Below are 23,967 nucleotides of genomic sequence, written 5' to 3'. Positions count from 1 at the left end.
TTTTTAATTCCAAAGGTCATTTCATGTAGCTCAATGGCTGGATGCTAGTGTTACACTACTTCTGCAACTTTTGTGCTGTAATATACCCCATTACACAACTGGGTAAGGAGGACATACAGTTTGACATGGAATCTGAATCATGTGTCATTCCTGACATTTCTCCACATCTTTGAGGGGGGCAGATGAGATCAGTGGTAGACAAAATTTCTGTGAGCTGATTGGGATTTGATCCCATGATATCTCTAGTTCCAGGAACATGCTTTACCATGGACCACCACGATTGACAAAGGCTGTTCAGTGCAGCAACATGATAGATTCTAAAGCTACAAGAAGAGATCAACCAAATGTCCCATACTTACACCAAATGATAATGTCCAGTGTTTGTGAAACAAATGTGATCTGTTATCAATGTTTGTAGAAGACATGAAGCAACATGCATTATGTGTGTGTGAGAACTAGTTGGCTAAAGAAGAGAGTGAATACAACAGAGCAATCAAATTATGAATTTAACATACGAGTTGTCACGAAGGGGAAAGAAGAGGCATTTTGAACTTCACTGTCTAAAATTGACTGGTAACTGAAAACCTTGTGAGTGGTATCTAGTGATGCATCTGAAAACCAAGTTTGAAGACATATTTCTACCGCTACCCGAAGGAAGGCGTGAGTTCAAATCAAAAGAAAGAAAAAAATTATTCCCAAAGAAAAGAAATGCTGTACACTTAAACTAGCTAAACTAGAAGGCATTGTTTCTATCCTTAATGTGTGTTCTAAGGCAGTCACAGACTTTGAAATCAGATTTTCTGTAATTTGTTCAAGGCTAGAAAAATTATACAGAAAATAAATAGAGGAACCAAAGAAGAACAAGAAAAGTAATGGTCATAAGACAGGTCTACAATCCTAGCAAAGCAGCCAGGAACATAGTGAATGAGCTAGGGAAAATATGTATTTCATGCTTAAATGCTAGCAACCTGATGATTTTAATGACTATTTTATTGAGATTATAACACTGTAAATGAAATACCAAACCTGTGAGTGGAGCCAGCTAAATGTAAAACTGGAGCATGCAAAATGTAAAACAGGAAGAAAGTGCAACCTAATGACATGGTGAAAATAGTGAAAACATACAAACATTTTACAAGTGTAGATCTACATCTACATCTACATCCACACTCTGCAAGCCACCTGATGGTGTGTGGCAGAAAGGTACCTTGAGTACCTCTATTGGTTCTTCCTTCTATTCCAGTCTCATATTGTTCATGGAAAGAAGGATTGCCAGTATGCCTCTGTGTGGGCTCTAATCTATCTGATTTTATCCTCATGGTCTCTTTGCGTGATATATGTAGGAGGAAGCAATATACTGCTTGACTCCTCGGTGGAAGTATGTTTCCAAAACTTCAACAAAAGCCTGTACCGAGCTACTGAGCATCTTTCCTGCAAAGTCTTCCCTTGCAGTTTATCTATCATTTCTGTAATGCTTTTGCGATTACTAAATGATCCTGTAATGAAGCACGCTGCTCTCCATTGCATCTTCTCTCTCTCTTCTATCAACCCTATCTGGTACGCATCTCACACTGGTGAGCAGTATTCAAGCAGTGGGTGAACAAGTGTACTGTAACCTACTTCCTTTGTTTTCGGATTGCATTTCCTTAGGATTCTTCCAATGAATCTCAGTCTGGCATCTGCTTTACTGACAATCAACTTTATATGATCATTCCATTTTTAAATCACTCCTAATGCGTACTCCCAGATAATTTATGGAATTAATTGCTTCCAGTTGCTGACCTGCTATAGCTAAATGATAAGTGATCTTTCTTTCTATGTATTTGCAGCAGATTTCACATATTTACATTGAGATTCAATTGCCATTCCCTGTGCACCATGCATCAATTTGCTGCAGATCCTCCTGCATTTCAGTACAATTTTCCATTGTTACAAGTGCTTGATGTACCACAGCATCAACCGCAAAAAGCATCATTGAACTTCTGATGTCATCCACAAGGTCATTTACGTATATTGTGAACAGCAACAGACCCACAATGCTCCCCTGTTGCACAGCCGAAATCACTCTTACTTCATAAGACTTCTCTCCATTGAGAATGACATGTTGTGTTCTGTTATCTAGGAACTCTTCAGTTCAGTCACACAATTGGTCTTATAATCCATATGTTCTTACTTTGTTCATTAAACAACTGTGGGGAGCTGTATCAAATGCCTTGCGGAAGTCAAGAACCACGGCATCTACCTCGGAACCCATATCCATGGCCCTCTCAGTCTTGTGGACGAATAGTGCGAGCTGGGTTTCACACAATCATCTTTTTTGAAATCCTTGCTGATTCCTACAGAGTAGATTTCTAAAGTTCTGAACATCAGTTAGACATCCCTTCTTGAAAACGGGGATGATGTGTGCCCTTTTCCAATCCTTTGGAATGCTACACTCTTCTAGAGACTTACGGTACACAGCTGCAAGAAGGGGGGCAAGTTCCTTCACATACTCTGTGTAAAATGGAGCTGGTATCCCATAAGGTCCAGTGTCCTTTCCTCTTTTGAGGGATTTTAATTGTTTCTCTATGTCTCTGTCATTTATTTCGATATCTATCGTTTTGTCATCTGTGTGACAATTTAGAGAAGGAACTACAGTGCAGTCTTCCTCTGTGAAACAGCTTTGGAAAAAGACATTTAGTATTTTGGCCTTTAGTCTGTCATCCTTTGTTTCAGCAGCATTTTGGTCAGAGTGTCTGGACATTTTGTTTTGGTCCACCTATCGCTTTGACATAAGGCCAAAATTTCTTAGAATTTTCTGCTGTCAGTACATAGAACTTTACTTTCGAAATCATTGAATGCCTCTCACATGGGTATCCTCACACTACATTTCACTTTGCATAATTTTTGTTTATCTGCAAGGTTTTGGCTGTATTTATGTTTGCTGTGAAGTTCCCTTTGCTTACGCAGCAGTGTTCTAACTTGGGTGTTGTACCACAGTGACTCTTTCCCATCTCTTATGATCTTGCTTGGCACATACTCATCTAACATATATTGTATGATGGTTTTGAAATTTGTCCACTGATCTTCAACACTATCTGTACTTGAGACAAAACTTTTGTGTTGAGCCATCAAGTACTCTGAAATCTGCTTTTTGTCACTTTTTCTAAACAGAAAAGTCCTCCTACCTTTTTTAATAATTCTGTTTATTGCTGAAATCGTCAATGCAGTAACCGCTTTATGACTGCTGATTCCCTGTTCTGCGTTAACTGTTTCAAAACAGTTTGGGTCTGTTTGTCACCAGAAAGTCTAATATGTTATCACCACAAGTTGGTTCTCTGTTTAACTGCTCAAGGTAGTTTTCAGACAAAGCACTTACAAAATTTTCACTGAATTCTTTGTCCCTGCCACCTGTTATAAATGTTTGAGTCTACCAGTCTATATCTGGCAGATTAAAATATCCACCCAGAACTATAACATTGTGGGAAAATCTACTCGAAATATTTTCCAAATTTTCCTTCAGGTGCTCTGCCACAACAGCTGCTGAGCCATATTCATGTGATATCCTGTACTGTCCTTAATAAAATTATCACTGACGCAGCACAAGTATTAATCATAGCAAGAAACAACAGCTAATCAACAGGAGTCTTCCCAGACTTCTTGAAGCTGGCACAGACAGTACCAGTTGACAGAAACAGAGACTTCTGTTTAGTATCTACATCTACAAATTGTAGGCCAGTTTACAATCATTAAAATCATAGCCAAAGTAATGGAATGTGATGCGAAAAATCAGATTTTAGATTACTTTGAAGAAAACAGTGTTTTCTGTGATGCACATCATGCTTTCCAAAAAACCTGCTGTTGCATTGGATTTATTAACAAAAATAAAAATATCATTTGAGGAGAGTCAATCTGTGGCACACACACTCTGTATCTCAACAAAGTGTTGCACAGCATCCCCATAAAACCTTATTCAGACAGTAAATACACATTGGTGCATGAAGCACTGTATTAGCTATCCTTTAGTGTTACTTAGAAAACATACCAAAGATTATATCAGTCCAATGAGCAACAACTCAGAAGTAGATTTTAGAACACAGCATGGCATGAGTTTGTCATATCCCCTCTCCTTTTTCTTATATTTGTAAATGCTATAATCCAAGAAGGTCACACAGTATAATTTTCTAATGACACTAATCTCATTTCCACAGGAAATAATGTACTCAGCCAGTCCTGCAACCAGATGTGCTATTTGGAATGATGGAATCAGGCGTGCTACGTGCAATGGCCAAGGAGTAGTTCATCTCAAATAAAATTAAAATATGTGAACAAAAAACTCAGCATATTGTTTGGTGCATCAGCAAATGTGTGCTGAGTCCTGTAAAAACTGTTAAATTGCTGGATTTTGTGATAGATCAGATGCTTTAATGGAACAGATACAGTATATAAGCAAGAAAATGTCATGTGAAGTGTACCACCAGGGGAGATTTAAAAGAGTAATTACAACCCAGTATCTAGTAATTATGTGCCATTCTCTATTTCAGAAACATATTGCTAATGCCCTGTAGCTGTTGAGGTCTTTCATCAGCATGCAAGGACATGCCCTTACAGCAAAAGAAGTCATTCAGAATTATGCACCGAGTACTAACAGGAGCACTGCAGGCCATTATTCATTAAACTGGGAATAATGACTATTTTCAACTACTGTATGTCATTCTCTATTTCAGAAACATATTGCCAATGGCCTGTAGCTGTTGAGGTCTTTCATCAGCATGCAAGGACATGCTCTTACTGCAAAAGAAGTCAGTCAGAATTATGCACCGAGTACTAACAGGAGCACTGCAGGCCATTATTCATTAAACTGGGAATAATGACTATTTTCAACTACTATGGTACAGATGGCATGAGTATTGTTCTTTATTCATTTTCTTTTTTATTTACATGTTGGGTTTTGTAGGACCAAATTGAGGAGCAAATCTCCAAGATCATGGAACATGTCAGTACATGAAATTTCAACATAAAAGTAATAACAGATAATAATAAGTGTTTATGAACCTGGAAAAAGTCAGTCCATAAGTTTAAGTAAATGCAATCAACAGTACAACAAGAATCAGCTTAATTTTTTGAGGAAACCCTTGACAGAGTAGAAAGAGTGACACATGAGGAAACTCTTCAGTTTCGATTTGAAAGCATGTGGATTACTGCTAAGATCTCTTAATTCAAGTGGTATCTTATTGAAAATGGATGCAGCAGTATACTGCACACGTTTCTACACAAGAGTTAAAGAAGTCCAGTCCATATGCAGGATTGATTTACGACAAGTATTAACCAAGTGAAAGCTGCTTTTCTTGGGAATAAGCTAACATTGTTAACAAGAAATGACAGTAAGGAATATATATAAATATATTGAGAGGCCAATGTCAAAATACCCAGACTTGTGAACAGGGGTCAACAAGAGGTTTGTGAACTTACACCACTTATTGCCCAACACCCGTTCCTGAGCCAAAAATATCCTTTTACAATTTAATACCTTATGACATAAGTGAATGAAAATAAGCAAAGTAGACTAATTTTCATGTCAAATGATGACTCACTTCAGATATTGTTGAATAGTAAAAATGATAGTATTAAGTCTTTGAACAAGTTTCTGAACGTGGCCTTTACACAACAGCTTACTATCTATATGAACACCTAAAAATTTCAACTGTTCAGTTTCGCTAATCATATGCCCATTTTGTGAAATTAAAACGTCAGGTTTTCTTGAACTATGTGTTAGAAACTCTAAAAACTAATTATTACTGTGATTTAGCTTTAGTTTATTTTCTACAAGCCATGAACGTAGGTCATGTACTGCTCTGTTTGAAACAGAGCCAATGTTCCACATAACGTCCTTTACTACCAGCAAACAGAAATATTTTAGTGCTACCTGTAACACAAGAGTGCATATCATTTATATAAATAAGGAACAGGAGAGGCCCCAACACTGATCCGTGGGTCAACCTGCACTTGACTATACTCCACTCAGACCCCACATCACAGTCATTATCGTCATTGTGAATAATGACCTTTTGCTGTCTGTTACTAAAGTAAGAGGTGAACCAATTGTGATCTACTCCCCATACCCCTTAATGATCCAACTTCTGGAGCAATATTTTGTGATCAACACAATGAAATGCCATAGTTAAATAAAAAAAATATGCCAAGCATTCGAAAACTCACAGAGAAAAGAGACTACAGCATTTTCAGTTGTTGAATGACTTCTAAAGCTGAACTGTACATTTGATAGCAAATCATGTGATATAACATGATCAATTATCCTTATATACACAGCCTTTTCTATAACTTTTGCAAACACTGATGATGTTGAAATAGGTCTAAAGTTATGTACATTATCCTTTTCACCCTTTTTATAAAGCGGCTTTATTACTGAGTACTTTCACTGTTCAGGAAACTGACCATTCCTAAAGGAAAAATTACAAGTATGGTTAAATACAGGGCTAACATGTGCAGCACAGTTCTTTAATATTCTGCTAGACACTCCATCATAACCAAGAGAGTCCTTAGTCTTCAGTGATTTAATTATTGACTCAATCTCCCTCTTGTCCATATCACAGAGAAGTGTATTAAGAACAAAGATTCCAAGACTTACCAAGTGGGAAAGCGCCAGTAGAAAGGCTCAATAAAATAACACACACACACACACACAAAATTTCTAGCTTTCACAACAAACGGTTGCTTCTTCAGGAAAGAGGGAAGGAGAGGGAAAGACAAAAGGATGTGGGTTTTAAGGGAGAGGGTAAGGAGTCATTCCAATCACGGGAGTGGAAAGACTTACCTTAGGGGGAAGAAAGAGTAGGTATATACTCACGCACGCACGCACACACACACACACACACACATATCCATCCATACATATACAGACACACGCACACATATATCTGCAAACACACATATCCATCCATACATATACAAACACAAGCAGACATATGTATGCTTGTGTCTGTATATGTATGGATTGATATGTGTGTGTGTGTGTGTGTGTGTGTGTGTGTGTGTGTGTGCGCGCGCGAGTATATACCTATCCTTTTTTCCCCCAAAGGTTAGTCTTTCCACTCCCGGGATTGGAATGACTCCTAACCCTCTCCCTTAAAACCCACATCCATTCGTCTTTCCCTCTCCTTCCATCTTTCCTGAAGGAGCAACTATTGGTTGCGAAAGCAAGAATTTTTGTGTGTGTGTTATTTTATTGTGCCTGTCTACCAGCGCTTTCCCGCTTGGTAAGTCTTGGAATCTTTGTTTTTAATATATTTTTCCCATGTCGAAGTTTCTTTCTATTTTATTCACAGAGAAGTATTTCAGGTATCAATCTTGGAAAGGCATTTGCCAAGAAAGATATATGATTCCCTATAGAAACTAAATTTTTATTTAGTTCACGAGCAATGCTCAGAAAATGATTGTTAAATACTGTACATATATCTGATTTATCAGTAACATAAATATTATTACTGCGAACTGATTTTATATTGTCGATCTTGTACTGCTGACCAGACACTTCCTTTACAACTGACCATATGGTTATAATTTTATCCTGTGAATTAGCTATTCTATTTGTATACCACATACACTTTGCCTTCAACACAAACAGTATTGTGAGTTGCTTTAAAATGTCGTCACTGATACTTATTTATTGATTCGCAACGCAATTTCTGTGTTGCATCTTCATGATGAGGGTGTGAAGGCCTCGTTACGCTCGTTGTATGGCATCGGAGTAAATCTAGTGGACCACCAGGTGAGGCTACATGCTGTGACAACAGCCACACTAGTCTCTTGGAGAGAAGCCGCCATGGAAACTTATGTATTTGATCGCGACGCAATTTCTGTGATGCATCTTCATCCTGTGGGTGTGAACGCTAAGTTGCTCTCACTGTGGTGCATCGGAGTCCAGCTAGAGAGCCACCAGGTGATGCTACATGCTGTGACAACAGAAACACTATTCTCTCGGAGAGAAGCTGGTATGGAAACTTACATATTGAATCGCGACGCAATTTCTGTGTTGCATCTTCATCCTGAGGATGAAACGGCAAAGTTACGTACATTTTGTAGCATCCGAGTTTAGCTAGAGGACCAACAGTTGAGGCTACATGCAGTGACAACAGCCACACTAGTCTCTCGCGAGAGAAGCCGGCATGGAAACCTACGTATGAATCACGACGACATTTCTGTGTTGCATCTTCATCTTAAATGTGCTAAGGCTAATTTATGCTTATAGTATTGCATTGGAACTTTTAGCTGTGCTCAGGCAGTCGTCCGCACTGCCTGACACCCTCCCTGCGCTTTTAACGGATAATTCTGCTATCGCTGACTTTGATTTACGTTTTATTCGGTCAGTGGGTTTATATCGTTTAATCTGAGTGTTTCTGTTTCACTTTATTGTATTGTGTTGATTCTGGTCTTTGGCCTACGATTTTAAAATGAGTATTTAATGTGTTCTCGGTGGTTGGCTTTTCCTTTTTTATCCCTATGGTTGGCCAACCACCGAGACACTCTGTGTGGTTTTACTTTGTTTTGTGTGTCCTTTGTCTGAGTATTTCTTGTCCTATGTCGTCTGCCGTCTTTCCTATTATTCGTTTTTTTCACTTTAGGAAGTTTTAGTTTTTCTTTCTTGGAACAATTGACCAATGACCGTAGTAGTCTGGTCCCTTTAACCCCTCAAACCAACCAACCTACTGCATTGGAGTCCAGCTAGAGGACCACCAGGTGATGCTTCATGCTGTGACAACAGCCACACTAGTCTCTCAAAGAGAAGCCGCCATGGAAACTTACGTTTTGATCGCAACGCAATTTCCGTGTTGCATCTTCATCCTTAGGGTGCGAAGGCTAAATAACATCATTGTATTGCCTCGGAGTCCAGTTACAGGACCACTAGGTGATGCTACGTGCTGTGACACAATCACACTAGTCTCTCTTAGTGATGCCGCCAGGCAAACTTACGTTCTGACTCGCGATACAATTTCTGTGATGCATCTTCATCCTGAGGGTGCGAAGGCTAAGTTACGATCATTGTATGGCATCGGAGTCCAGCTAGTGGAACAGCAGGTGAGGCTACATGCTGTGACAACAGCCACACTTGTCTTTTGGTCAGAAGCCGAAATGGAAACATATGTATTGAATCGCGACGCAATTTCGGTGTTGCATCTTCATCCTGAGGGAGCGAAGGCTAAGTTACGCTCATTGTGGTACATCGAAGTCCTGCTAGTTGACCACCATGTGAGGCTACATGCTGTGACAACAGCCACACTAGTCTCCCGGAAAGAAGACGGTATGGAAACTTACGTATTGAATCGCGACGCAATTTCTGTGCTGCATCTTCATCCTGAGGGTGCGTAAGCTAAGTTACCCTCGTTGTGGAGCATAGGAGTCCAGCTAGTGGACCACCAGGGTAGGCTACATACTGTGACAGTAACCACACTTGACTCTCGGAGAGAAGCCGCCATGGAAATTTAGGTATGAATCACGACGCTATTTCTGTATTGCATCTTCATCCTCAGGGTACGAAGGTTAAGTTAAGCGCATTGTTTGCGCATCGGAGTCCAGCTAGTGGACCGCCCGGTGAGGCTACATGTTTTGACAAGAACCACAGTAGTGTTTCGGAGAAAAAACGCCATGGTAAATTACGTATGATTCGCGACGCAATTTCTGTGTTGAATCTTCATCCTAAGGGTACTTAGGTTAAATTAAGCACATTATGGCGCAATGCAGTCCAGCTAGTGGACCACCACGTGAGGCTACATGCTGTGACAAGAGCCACACTAGTCTGTCGGAGAGAAGCCGTCATGGAAACTTATGTATTGAATCGCAATGGAATTTCTGTGTTGGATCTTCATCCTAAGGGCACGAAGGTAAAGTTAAGCACATTGTGGTGCATCCGAGTTCAGCTAATGGACCACCACATGAAGCTACATGCTGTGATAACAGCCACACTACTCTCTCGATAAGAAGCCGCCATGGAATTTTACATAATTAATCGCGACGCAATTTCTGTGTTGCATCTTCATCCTGACTGTGTGAAAGATAAGTTACACACATTGTGGAGCATAGGAGTCTAGCTCGTTGACCACCGGGTGAGTCTACACGCTGTGACAACACTCACAATTGTCTCTCGGAGAGAAGCCGCCATGGAAATTTAGGTATCAATCGCGACGCGATTTCTGTGTTGCATCTTCATCCTGAGGGTACGAATGTTAAGTTCAGCACATTGTGGCGCATTGAAGTCCAGCTAGAGGACCACCAGGTGATACTACATGCTTTGATAACAGCCACACTAGTCTCTCTTAGAGAAGCCAACATGGAAACTTACGTATTTACTCGAGACGCTACTTCTATGATACATCTAAATCCTGGTTGTGCTAAGGCTACGTTACGCTCAATGTCGTGTACCGGAAACCAGCTAGAGGACCATCAGGTGATACCACATGCTTTGACAACAGCCACGCAGTCTCTCGGAGAGAGGCCGCCATGGAAATTTATGTATTGAATCGCGACGCAATTTCTTAGTTGCATCTTCATCCTGAGGGTGCGAAGGCTAAGTTTCGCTCATTGTATTGCATAGTAGTCCATATAGAGGACCACCAGGTGATACTCCATGCTGTGATAACAGCCAAACTAGTCTCTCGGTGAGAAGCCGCCATGGAAACTTACGTATTGGATCGCGTCGTCATTTCTGTGTTAAATCTTCATCCTTGAGGGTGCGATGGCTAACTTACGCACATTGTATAGCATCAGAGTCGAGAGGACCACCAGGTGAGGCTACATGCTGTGTTAAGAGCTACACTAGTCTCTCGGAGAGAAGTCAACATGGAAACTTATGTAATGATCGCAAAGCAAATTCAGTGTTGCATCTTAATCCTGAAGGTGTGAGGGCTTAGTTACGCTCACTGTGGTTCATCGGAGTCCAGCTAGAGGATCTCCAGGTGATCCTATATGCTGTGAGAACAACCACACTAGTCTTCTGGACAGAAACCGCCATGGAAACTTACGTATTGAATTGCGACTCAATTTCTGTGTTGCATCTTCACCCTGTGGGTGCGAAGACTAAATTACACACATTGTGGAGCATAGGAGTATAGCTAGAGGACCACCAGGTAATGTTACATGTTGAAACATCAGCCACACTAGTCTCTCGGAGAGAAGCCGCAGCGGAAACATGTGTTTTCATCGCGATGCAATTTCTGTGTTGCATCTTCATCCAGAGGGTGCAAAAGCTATGTTACGCTCATTGTATTGCATGACAGTCCAGGTAGTGGACCACCAGATGAGGCTATACGCTGGGACAACACCCACACTAATCTCAATGAGAGAAACCGCCATGGAAATTTATGTATTGAATCGCGACCCAATTTCTGTGTTGCATCTTCATCCTGAGGGTGCGAACGCTAAGTTACGCTCATTATGGTGAATCGGAGTCGAGCTAGAGGACCACTAGGTGAGGCTACATGCTGTGACAACAGTCACATTAGTCTCTCGGAGACAAGCCGTCATAGAAACTTACGTATTGAATCGCGACGCAATTTCCCTGTTGCATGTTCATCCTGAAGGTACAAAGTTTAAGTTAAGCACATTGTGGCACATCAGAGTACAGATAGTGAACCTGCAGGTGAGGCTACACGATGTGACAAGAGCCACACTAGTCTCTCGGGGTGAAGCCGCAATGGAAACTCCCGTGTTGAATGGCGACGCAATTTCTCTGTTGCATCCTCATCCTGAGGTTACGGCGGTTAAGTTAAGCACATTGTGGCACATCGGAGTCCAGCTAGAGGACCAACATATTATGCTACATGCTGTGACAATAGCCACACTAGTCTCTCGGAGAAAAGACGCCATGGAAACTTGCGTATTTAATCGCAACGCAATTTCTGTTTTGCATCTTCATCCTGAGGGTATGAAAATTAAGTTGAGAATTTTGTGGTGCATCGGAATTCAGCTAGTGGACCATCAGGTGAGGCTACATGCTGTGACAATACCCACACTAGTCTCTCTTAGAAAAGGCGCCATGGAAACTTACTTATGAATCGCCACGCAATCTCCTTGTTGCATCTTCATCCTGAGGATACGAAGCTCAGGTTAAGCACATTGTGGCGCATCGGAGTCCAGCTAGAGGACCACTAGGTGATGCCACAAGCTGTGACAACAGCCACACCAGTCAATTTCAGAGAAGCCGACATGGAAACTTACGTATTGAATATCGACGCAGTTTCGGTATTGCATCTTCATGGTGAGGGTACGAAGGTTAAGTTAAGCAAATTGCGGCGCATTGGAGTCCAGCTAGAGGACCACCAGGTGAGGCTACATGCTGTGACAACAGCAACACTAGTCTATAGGAGAGATGCCCCCATGGAAGCTTACGTATTGAATCGCGACGCAATTTCTGTGTTGCTTCTTCATCCTGAGGGTACAAAGGTAAGTTAAGCGCATTGTGACGCATCGGAGTCCAGCTAGTGGACCACCAGGTGAGGCTACATGTTGTGACAAGAGCCACAGTAGTCTCTCGGAGAGAAGCCGCCATGGTAACTTACGTAGTAATCGTGACGCAATTTCCGTGTTGTATCTTTACCTTGAGGGTTCTAAGTTTAAGTTATGTACATTGTGGAGCGTCGGAGTCCTGCTAGAGGACCAGCAGGTGAGGCTACATGTTGTGACAAGAGTCACACTAGTCTCTCTGTGCGAAGCGGCTATGGAAACTTTCGTATTGTATCGCGACGCAATTTCTGTGTTGCATTTTCATCCTGAGGTTGCGAACGCTCAGTTGCGTTCATTGTGGTGCAACGGAGTCCAGCTAGAGGACCACCAGGTGAGCCAACATGCTGTGACAACAACCACACTAGTCTCTCGGAGAGAAGCCGCCATGGAAATTTACGAATTGAATCGCGACGCTATTTCTGTGTTGCATCTTTATCCTGAGGGTACTAAGTTTATGTTTAGCACATAGTGGAACATCGGAGTCCAGCTAGTTGACCACCATGTAAGGCTACATGCTGTGACAACCGCCACACTAATTTCACGGAGAGAAGCCACCAAGGAACTTACGTATTGAAAAGCGACTTAATTTCTTTGTTGCATCTTAATCCTGAGGGTGCGAAGGCTAAGTTACATACATTGTGAGGCATCGGAGTGCAGCTAGAGCGCCACCGAGTTATGTTACATGCTGTGACAACAGCCACACTAGTCTCTCGGAGAGAAGTAGCCATGGAAACTTACGTATTGAATCGCGACGCCCATTCTGTGTTGCATCTTTATCCTGAGGGTACTATGGGTATAAAAAGTACATCGTGGCACATCAGAGTCTAGCTAGTTGACCACCATGTGAAGCTACATGCTGCGACGACAGCCACGGTAGTCTCTCGGAGAGAAGCCGGTATGGAAACTTACGTATTGAATTGCGACGCAATTTCTGTGTTGCTTCTTCATCCTGAGGGTGCGAAAGCTGATTTACGCTCAATGTTTTGCATGGCAATCCAGCTAGTGGACCACCAGATGAGGCTACATGCTGTGACAAAGGCCACATTAATCTCACGGAGAGAAGCCGCCATGGAAACTTACGTATTGAAATGCGACGTAATTTCTTTGTTGCATCTTCATGCTGATGGTGCGAAGGCTAAGTTACGCACATTGTGAGGCATCGGAGTCCAGCTAGAAGACCACCAGGTGATGTTACATGCTGTGACAATAGCCACATTAGTCTCTCGGAAAGAAGTCGACATGGAAACTTAGGTATTGAATCGCGACGCAATTTCTGTGTTGCATCTGTATCCTGAGTGTGCGAAGGCTATGTTAAGCACATTGTGGCGCATCGAAGTCATACTAGTAGACCACCATGTGAGGCTACATGCTGTGACAACAGCCACACTAGTCACTCGGAATGAAGCCGGTATGGAAACTTATGTATTGAATCGCGACGCAATTTCTGTGTTGCATCTTCATCCTGAGGGTGCGTAAGCTAAGTTACCCTCGTTGTGGAGCATAGGAGTCCAGCTAGTGGACCACCAGGGTAGGCTACATACTGTGACAGTAACCACACTTGACTCTCGGAGAGAAGCCGCCATGGAAATTTAGGTATGAATCACGACGCTATTTCTGTATTGCATCTTCATTCTCAGGGTACGAAGGTTAAGTTAAGCGCATTGTTTGCGCATCGGAGTCCAGCTAGTGGACTGCCCGGTGAGGCTACATGTTTTGACAAGAACCACAGTAGTGTTTCGGAGAAAAAACGCCATGGTAAATTACGTATGATTCGCGACGCAATTTCTTTGTTGAATCTTCATCCTAAGGGTACTTAGGTTAAATTAAGCACATTATGGCGCAATGCAGTCCAGCTTGTGGACCACCACGTGAGGCTACATGCTGTGACAAGAGCCACACTAGTCTGTCGGAGAGAAGCCGTCATGGAAACTTATGTATTGAATCGCAATGGAATTTCTGTGTTGGATCTTCATCCTAAGGGCACGAAGGTAAAGTTAAGCACATTGTGGTACATCCGAGTACAGCTAATGGACCACCACATGAAGCTACATGCTGTGACAACAGCCACACTACTCTCTCGATAAGAAGCCGCCATGGAATTTTACATAATTAATCGCGACGCAATTTCTGTGTTGCATCTTCATCCTGACTGTGTGAAAGATAAGTTACACACATTGTGGAGCATAGGAGTCTAGCTCGTTGACCACCGGGTGAGTCTACACGCTGTGACAACACTCACAATTGTCTCTCGGAGAGAAGCCGCCATGGAAATTTAGGTATCAATCGCGACGCGATTTCTGTGTTGCATCTTCATCCTGAGGGTACGAATGTTAAGTTCAGCACATTGTGGCGCATTGAAGTCCAGCTAGAGGACCACCAGGTGATACTACATGCTTTGATAACAGCCACACTAGTCTCTCTTAGAGAAGCCAACATGGAAACTTACGTATTTACTCGAGACGCTATTTCTATGATGCATCTAAATCCTGGTTGTGCTAAGGCTACGTTACGCTCAATGTCGTGTACCGGAAACCAGCTAGAGGACCATCAGGTGATACCACATGCTTTGACAACAGCCACGCAGTCTCTCGGAGACAGGCCGCCATGGAAATTTATGTATTGAATCGCGACGCAATTTCTTAGTTGCATCTTCATCCTGAGGGTGCGAAGGCTAAGTTTCGCTCATTGTATTGCATAGTAGTCCATATAGAGGACCACCAGGTGATACTCCATGCTGTGATAATAGCCAAACTAGTCTCTCGGTGAGAAGCCGCCATGGAAACTTACGTATTGGATCGCGTCGTCATTTCTGTGTTAAATCTTCATCCTTGAGGGTGCGATGGCTAACTTACGCACATTGTATAGCATCAGAGTCGAGAGGACCACCAGGTGAGGCTACATGCTGTGTTAAGAGCTACACTAGTCTCTCGGAGAGAAGTCAACATGGAAACTTATGTAATGATCGCAAAGCAAATTCAGTGTTGCATCTTAATCCTGAAGGTGTGAGGGCTTAGTTACGCTCACTGTGGTTCATCGGAGTCCAGCTAGAGGATCTCCAGGTGATCCTATATGCTGTGAGAACAACCACACTAGTCTTCTGGACAGAAACCGCCATGGAAACTTACGTATTGAATCGCGACTCAATTTCTGTGTTGCATCTTCACCCTGTGGGTGCGAAGACTAAATTACACACATTGTGGAGCATAGGAGTATAGCTAGAGGACCACCAGGTAATGTTACATGTTGAAACATCAGCCACACTAGTCTCTCGGAGAGAAGCCGCAGCGGAAACATGTGTTTTCATCGCGATGCAATTTCTGTGTTGCATCTTCATCCTGAGGGTGCAAAAGCTATGTTACGCTCATTGTATTGCATGACAGTCCAGGTAGTGGACCACCAGATGAGGCTATACGCTGGGACAACAGCCACACTAATCTCAATGAGAGAAACCGCCATGGAAATTTATGTATTGAATCGCGACCCAATTTCTGTGTTGCATCTTCATCCTGAGGGTGCAAAAGCTATGTTACGCTCATTGTATTGCATGACAGTCCAGGTAGTGGACCACCAGATGAGGCTATACGCTGGGACAACAGCCACACTAATCTCAATGAGAGAAACCGCCATGGAAATTTATGTATTGAATCGCGACCCAATTTCTGTGTTACATCTTCATCCTCAGGGTGCGAACGCTAAGTTACGCTCATTATGGTGAATCGGAGTCGAGCTAGAGGACCACTAGGTGAGGCTACATGCTGTGACAACAGTCACATTAGTCTCTCGGAGACAAGCCGTCATAGAAACTTACGTATTGAATCGCGACGCAATTTCCCTGTTGCATGTTCATCCTGAAGGTACAAAGTTTAAGTTAAGCACATTGTGGCACATCAGAGTACAGATAGTGAACCTCCAGGTGAGGCTACACGATGTGACAAGAGCCACACTAGTTTCTCGGGGTGAAGCCGCAATGGAAACTCCCGTGTTGAATGGCGACGCAATTTCTCTGTTGCATCCTCATCCTGAGGTTACGGCGGTTAAGTTAAGCACATTGTGGCACATCGGAGTCCAGCTAGAGGACCAACATATTATGCTACATGCTGTGACAATAGCCACACTAGTCTCTCGGAGAAAAGACGCCATGGAAACTTGCGTATTTAATCGCAACGCAATTTCTGTTTTGCATCTTCATCCTGAGGGTATGAAAATGAAGTTGAGAACTTTGTGGTGCATCGGAATTCAGCTAGTGGACCATCAGGTGAGGCTACATGCTGTGACAATACCCACACTAGTCTCTCTTAGAAAAGGCGCCATGGAAACTTACTTATGAATCGCCACGCAATCTCCTTGTTGCATCTTCATCCTGAGGATACGAAGCTCAGGTTAAGCACATTATGGCGCATCGGAGTCCAGCTAGAGGACCACTAGGTGATGCCACAAGCTGTGACAACAGCCACACCAGTCAATTTCAGAGAAGCCGACATGGAAACTTACGTATTGAATATCGACGCAATTTCGGTATTGCATCTTCATGGTGAGGGTACGAAGGTTAAGTTAAGCAAATTGCGGCGCATTGGAGTCCAGCTAGAGGACCACCAGGTGAGGCTACATGTTGTGACAAGAGCCACAGTAGTCTCTCGGAGAGAAGCCGCCATGGTAACTTACGTAGAAATCGTGACGCAATTTCCGTGTTGTATCTTCACCTTGAGGGTTCTAAGTTTAAGTTATGTACATTGTGGAGCGTCGGAGTCCTGCTAGAGGACCAGCAGGTGAGGCTACATGTTGTGACAAGAGTCACACTAGTCTCTCTGTGCGAAGCGGCTATGGAAACTTTCGTATTGTATCGCGACGCAATTTCTGTGTTGCATTTTCATCCTGAGGTTGCGAACGCTCAGTTGCGTTCATTGTGGTGCAACGGAGTCCAGCTAGAGGACCACCAGGTGAGCCAACATGCTGTGACAACAACCACACTAGTCTCTCGGAGAGAAGCCGCCATGGAAATTTACGAATTGAATCGCGACGCTATTTCTGTGTTGCATCTTTATCCTGAGGGTACTAAGTTTATGTTTAGCACATAGTGGAACATCGGAGTCCAGCTAGTTGACCACCATGTAAGGCTACATGCTGTGACAACCGCCACACTAATTTCACGGAGAGAAGCCACCAAAGAACTTACGTATTGAAAAGCGACTTAATTTTCTTTGTTGCATCTTAATCCTGAGGGTGCGAAGGCTAAGTTACATACATTGTGAGGCATCGGAGTGCAGCTAGAGCACCACCGAGTGATGTTACATGCTGTGACAACAGCCACACTAGTCTCTCGGAGAGAAGTAGCCATGGAAACTTACGTATTGAATCGCGACGCCCATTCTGTGTTGCATCTATATCCAGAGGGTACTATGGGTATAAAAAGTACATTGTGGCACATCAGAGTCTAGCTAGTTGACCACCATGTGAAGCTACATGCTGCGACAACAGCCACAGTAGTCTCTCGGAGAGAAGCCGGTATGGAAACTTACGTATTGAATTGCGACGCAATTCCTGTGTTGCTTCTTCATCCTGAGGGTGCGAAAGCTGATTTACGCTCAATGTTTTGCATGGCAATCCAGCTAGTGGACCACCAGATGAGGCTACATGCTGTGACAAAGGCCACATTAATCTCACGTAGAGAAGCCGCCATGGAAACTTACGTATTGAAATGCGACGTAATTTCTTTGTTGCATCTTCATGCTGATGGTGCGAAGGCTAAGTTACGCACATTGTTAGGCATCGGAGTCCAGCTAGAGGACCACCAGGTGACGTTACATGCTGTGACAATAGCCACATTAGTCTCTCGGAGAGAAGTCGACATGGAATCTTAGGTATTGAATCGCGACGGAATTTCTGTGTTGCATCTGTATCCTGAGTGTGCGAAGGCTATGTTAAGCACATTGTGGCGCATCGAAGTCATACTAGTAGACCACCATGTGAGGCTACATGCTGTGACAACAGCCACACTAGTCTCTCGGAATGAAGCCGGTATGGAAACTTATGTACTGAATCGCGACGCAATTTCTGTGTTGCATCTTCATCCTGAGGGCACGAAGGTAAAGTTAAGCACATTGTGGCGCATCCGAGTACAGCTAATGGACCACCAGATGAAGCTTCATGCTGTGACAACAGCCACACTACTCTTTCGGTCAGAAGCCGCCATGGAATTTTACATAATTAATCGCGACGCAATTTCAGTGTTGCATCTTCATCCTGACAGTGTGAAAGCTAAGTTACACACATTGTGGAGCGTAGGAGTCTACCTCGTGGACCACCGGGTGAGTCTACACGCTGTGACAACACCCACAATTGTCTCTCGGAGAGAAGCGGCCATGGAAATTTACGTATCGTAGCGCGACGCAAATTTTGTGAGCATATTCGTTCTGAGGTTACGAAGGGTAGGTAAGAAGATTGTGGCCTAGCGGAGTGCAGCTAGAGGACTACCAGGTGAGGCTATATGTTGTGACAAAAGCCACACCAGTCTCTCGGTGAGAAGCCGCCATGGAAACTTACTTATTGTACCCCTACAAAATTTATTTGCATCATCTTCATCCTGAGGGTACGAAGATTAAGTTAAGCACATTGTGGCGCATCGTAGTGCTGCTAGAGGACCACCAGGTGAGGCTACATGCTGTGACAACAGTCACACTCGTCTCTCGGAGAGAAGCCGCCATGGAAACTCACGTGTTGAATGGCGTCGAACTTTCTGTGTTGCGTCTTCATCCTGAATGTACAAAGGTTATGTTATCACATTGTGTTGCATCGGAGTCAAACCAGTGGACCACCAGGTAAGGCTACTTTATGTGACAACAGCCACACTAGTCGTTCGGAAAGAAACTGCCATGGAAACTTACGTATTGATTCGCGACGCGATTTCTGTGTTGCATCTTTATCCTGAAGTTGCGAACGCTTAATTACGTTCATTGTGGTGAGACGGAGTCCAGCTAGAGGACCTCCAGGTGATGTTACATGTTTTGACAAGAGCCACAGTAGACTCTTGGTGAGAAGCAGCCATGGAAATTTACGTATTGAATCGCGACGCAATTTCTGTGGTGGTTCTTCATCCTGAGGGTACAAAGGTTAAGTTAAGCACAATGTGGGGCATCGCAGACCAGCTAGTGGACCACCAGATGAGGGTACATGCTGTGACAAAAGAGACACTAGTCTCTCGGAGAGAAGCAGTCATGGAAATTTATGTATTGAATCGCAATGGAATTTCTGTGTTGGATCTTCATCCTGAGGGCACGAAGGTTAAGATAAGCACATTGTGGCGCGTCGGAGTCCAGCTAGTGGACCACCAGCTGAGGCTACATGTTGTGACAACAGCCACACTAGTGTCTTGGAGAGAATCCGCCATTGAAACTTAAGAATGAATCGCGACGTAATTGCCGTGTTGCATCTTCATCTTGAGGTTACGAAGTATAAGTTAAGCACATTGTGGAGCATCGGAGTCCTGCTAGAGGACAAATAGGTGAGGCTACGTGTTGTGACAAGAGCCACACCAGTCTCGGTGAGAAACCGCCATGGAAACTTAAGTATTTAAAGCACGATTCATTTTCTGTGTTGCATCTTCATCTTTAGGATACGAAGGTAAAGTTATGCACATTGTGGCGCATTGGAGTCCATCTAGAGGGCCACCAGGTGAGGCTACATGCTGTGACAGAAGCCACATTACTCTCTAGGACTGAAGACGCCATGGAAACTTACATATTGAGCCGCGTCACAATTTTTGTGTTGTCTCTCCATCCTGAGGGTACGAAGGTTACTTAACGCACATTGTGGCGCTTTGGAGTCCACCTAGAGGACCACCAGGTGAGGCTACATGCTGTGACAACATCACACTAGTGTCTCAGAGATAAGCCGCCACTAAAACTAACGTATTGAATCGCGACGCATTTTCTGTGTTGAATCTTCATCCTGAGTATATGAAAGATAAGTTAAGCCCATTGTTGCGCATGGCAGTCCAGCTAGTGGACCACCAGTTGATTCTACACTCTTTGACAACAGCCACACGAGTCTCTCGGAGAGAAGCCGCCATAGAAACAAAAGTGTTGAATCGCCATGCAATTTCTGTGTTGCATCTTCATCCTGAGGTTGCGAAAGCTAAGATACGTTCATAGAGGTGCATAGGAGTCAAGCTAGAGGACCACCAGTTGATGCTACATGCTTTGACATCCGCCACACTAGTCTGTCGGAGAGAATCCGCCATGGAAGCAGAAGTGTTGATTCGCCATGCAATTTCTGTGTTGCATCCTCATCCTGAGGGTGCGAAGGATAAGTTACGCTCATTGTTGTGCATCGTAGTCTAGCTAGTGGGAGACCATGTGAGGCTACATGATGAGACTACAACCACACTAGTCTCTCGGAGAGAAGCCGCCATGTAAAGTTACATATTGAATCCCGACGCAATTTCTGCGTTATATTTTCATCCTGATGATATGAAAGTTAAGTTAAGCACATTGGGGCGACACATATTCCAGCTAGTAGACCACCAGGTGATGCTTAATCCTTTGACAACAATCACACTAGTCTCTCGGAGAAAACCTGACATGGAAACTTGCGTATGAATCGCGACGCAATTTCTGTGTTGCACATTCATCCTGAGGGTAAGAAGCTTGAGTTAAAGACATTGTGGCGTATCGGAGACCAGCTAGAAGACCACCATGTGATACTACATGCTGTAAAATCAGCCACACTATTCTCTGGGAGAGAAGCCCCCATGGAACCTTTCGTATTGTATTGAGACGTAATTTCTGTGTTGCATCTTCATCCTGAGGGTGCGAAGGCTATTTATGCTCACTGTGGTGCATTGGAGTCAAGCTAGAGGACCACCAGGTGAGGCTACATCCTGTGACAACAGCCACACTAGTCTCTCGGAGAGATGCCGTCATGCAAACAAACGTATGGAATCGCGACAGAAATTCTGTGTTGCATCTTCATCCTGAGGGTACGAAGGCTACGTTAAGCACATTGTGGCGCATCGGATTCGAGCTAGTATACCACCGGGTGAGGCTACATGCTGTGTCATTAGCCACATTCTTCTCTCTGAGAGAAGTCGCCATGGAAACATATGTATTGAATCGCGACGCATGTTCTGTGTTGCGTCTTCATCCTGACGGTGTAAAGGTTACGTTAAGCACATTGTGGCGCATCGGAGTCCAGCTAGAAGACCACCAGGTTAGTCTACATGCTGTGACGACAGCCACACTAGGCTCTCGGAGAGAAGCCGCCATGGAAACATTCGTATTAAATCGCAACGCAATTTCTGTATTGCATCTTCATCCTGAGGGAATGAAGTTTAGTTTATCACATTGCGTGGCATCGGAATCCAGCTAGTGGAAAACCAAGTGAGGCTAGATGCTATGACAACGGCCACACTATTCTCTCGAAGGAAGCCGCCATGGAAACTTACAAATTGAATCGCGACGCAATTTCTGTGTTGCATGTTCATCCTGAGAGTGCGAAGGCTATGTTACGCTCATTGTGGTGCATTGGAGTCCAGCTACTGTAACACCAAGTGAGGCTACATGCTATGACAACAGCCCCACTATTCTCTCGAAGAGAAACCGTCATGGAAAATTACGTAATGAATCGCGACGCAATTTCTGTGTTGCATCTTCATCCTGAGTGAGCGAAGGCTACGTTACGCTCATTGTGGTAAATCGGAGTCTAGCTAGTGGGCCACCATGTGAGGCTACTTGATGTGACAACACTCGCAATAGTCTCTCGGAGGGAAGCCGCCATGGAAACTCCCGTGTTGAAGCTCGCCGCATCTTCTGTGTTGCGGCTTCATCTTGAGTGTAGGAAGGTTTAGTTAAGCACATTGTGGCGCATCGGAGTCCAACTAGTGGTCCATCAGGTGAATCCACATGCTGGAACAACAGCCACACACTTCCCTCGGAGAGATGCCGACATGGAGACTTACGTATTGTATCGCGCTGCAATTTCTGAGTTGCATCTTCATCCTGAGGTTACAATGGTTAAGTTGAGCACATTGTGGCGCATCTGAATCCAGCTAGTGGACCACCAAGTGAGGCTACATGCTGAGACAACAGCCACACTATTGTCTCGAAGTGCAGCCGCTATGGGAAATTAGGTATTGAATCGCTACTCAATATTGCATTTTAATCCTGAGGGTGCAAAGACTAAGTTACGCTCATCGTGGTGCCTCAGAGTCCAGCTAGTGGACCACCAGGTGAGGATACATGCTGTGACAACTGCCGCACTTGTATCTAGGACAGAAGCCGCTATGGAACTTACGTACTGAATCGCGACTCAATTTCTTGGTTGCATCTTTATCCTGAGTGTAGGTACGTTACGTTAAATACATTGTGGCGCATCGGACTCCAGCCAGAGGACCACAACTAGATGCTACTTGCTGTGACAACAGCCACACTAGTGTCTCGGAGGGAAGCCGCCATGGAAACTCCCGTGTGGAATCGTGACGCAATTTCTCTGTTGCATCTTAATCCTGAGGTCGCGAAGGCTAAGTTACGCTCATTGTGGTGCCTCAGAGTCCAGCTAGTGGACCACCAGGTCAGGATACATGCTGTGACAACTGCCACACTTATCTCTAGGACAGAAGCCGCCATGGAAACTTACGTATTGAACTGGGACGCAATTTCCGTGTTGCATCTTCATCCTGAGTGTAGGAAGGTTAAGTTAATCACATTGTGGCGCATCGGAGTCCAGCTAGAAGACCACCAGGTCAGGCTACATGCTGTGACAACAGCCACTCTAGTCTCTCGGAGATAAGTCGCCATGGAAGCGTACGTATTGAATCGCGACGCAATTTCTGTGTTACGTTTTCATCCTGAGGGTATGAAGGTTAAGTTAAGCACACTGTGGCGCATCGGAGACTAGCTAATGGACAACCATGGGAGGCTATATGCTGTGACAAACGCCACACTAGTCTCTTGGAGAAAAGCCACAATGGAAACTCCCATGTTAAATCGCCACGCAATTTCTGTATTGTATCTTCATCCTGAGGGTGCGACCTCGAAGTTATGCTCATTGTGGTTTATCGGAATCACGCTATTGGGCCACCATGTGAGGCTACATTATGTGATAACAGCTGCACTAGTCTCTCGGAGAGAAGCCGCCATGGAAACATATGTATTGAATCCCGACGCAATTTCTGTTTTGCATCTTCATCCAGATGGTACGAAGGTTAAGTTAAGCACATTGTGGTTCATTGGAGACTAGCTAGTGGGCTACCAGGTGAGGCTACATGATGTGACAACAGCCACACTCTTACCTCGGAGAGAAGCCGCGATGGAATCTTAGGTATTGAATCGCGACGCACATTCAGTGTTGCATCTTCATCCTGAAGGTACGAAGATTCCGTTAACCACATTGCGGCGAATCGGAGTCCAGCTAGAAGACCACCAGGTCATGCTACATGCTGTGACAACAGCCACAGTAGTCTCTCGGAGAGAAGCCGCC

At 43.9% G+C, this 23,967-nt stretch overlaps 1 protein-coding gene across 1 annotated transcript in view; it reads left to right on the top strand.

Moving 5' to 3' along the window:
• LOC126335633 (Down syndrome cell adhesion molecule-like protein Dscam2) overlaps window positions 1–4,298 on the top strand; it is a 123,902-nt gene extending 119,604 nt beyond the window's left edge. Inside the window, exon 6 of the mRNA XM_049999088.1 lies at window positions 4,191–4,298. Coding sequence (XP_049855045.1) covers window positions 4,191–4,240 — 50 coding nt within the window. The 3' untranslated portion in view covers window positions 4,241–4,298. The remainder of the gene's footprint in view (window positions 1–4,190) is intronic.
• The last annotated feature ends 19,669 nt before the right edge of the window (window positions 4,299–23,967 follow it).

Source organism: Schistocerca gregaria, chromosome 2 (genome assembly GCF_023897955.1).
Source record: "Schistocerca gregaria isolate iqSchGreg1 chromosome 2, iqSchGreg1.2, whole genome shotgun sequence".
Taxonomy (NCBI): domain Eukaryota; kingdom Metazoa; phylum Arthropoda; class Insecta; order Orthoptera; family Acrididae; genus Schistocerca; species Schistocerca gregaria.
Note: the sequence above shows the minus strand (reverse complement) of the source record. Positions and strands in the feature narration are given on the sequence as shown.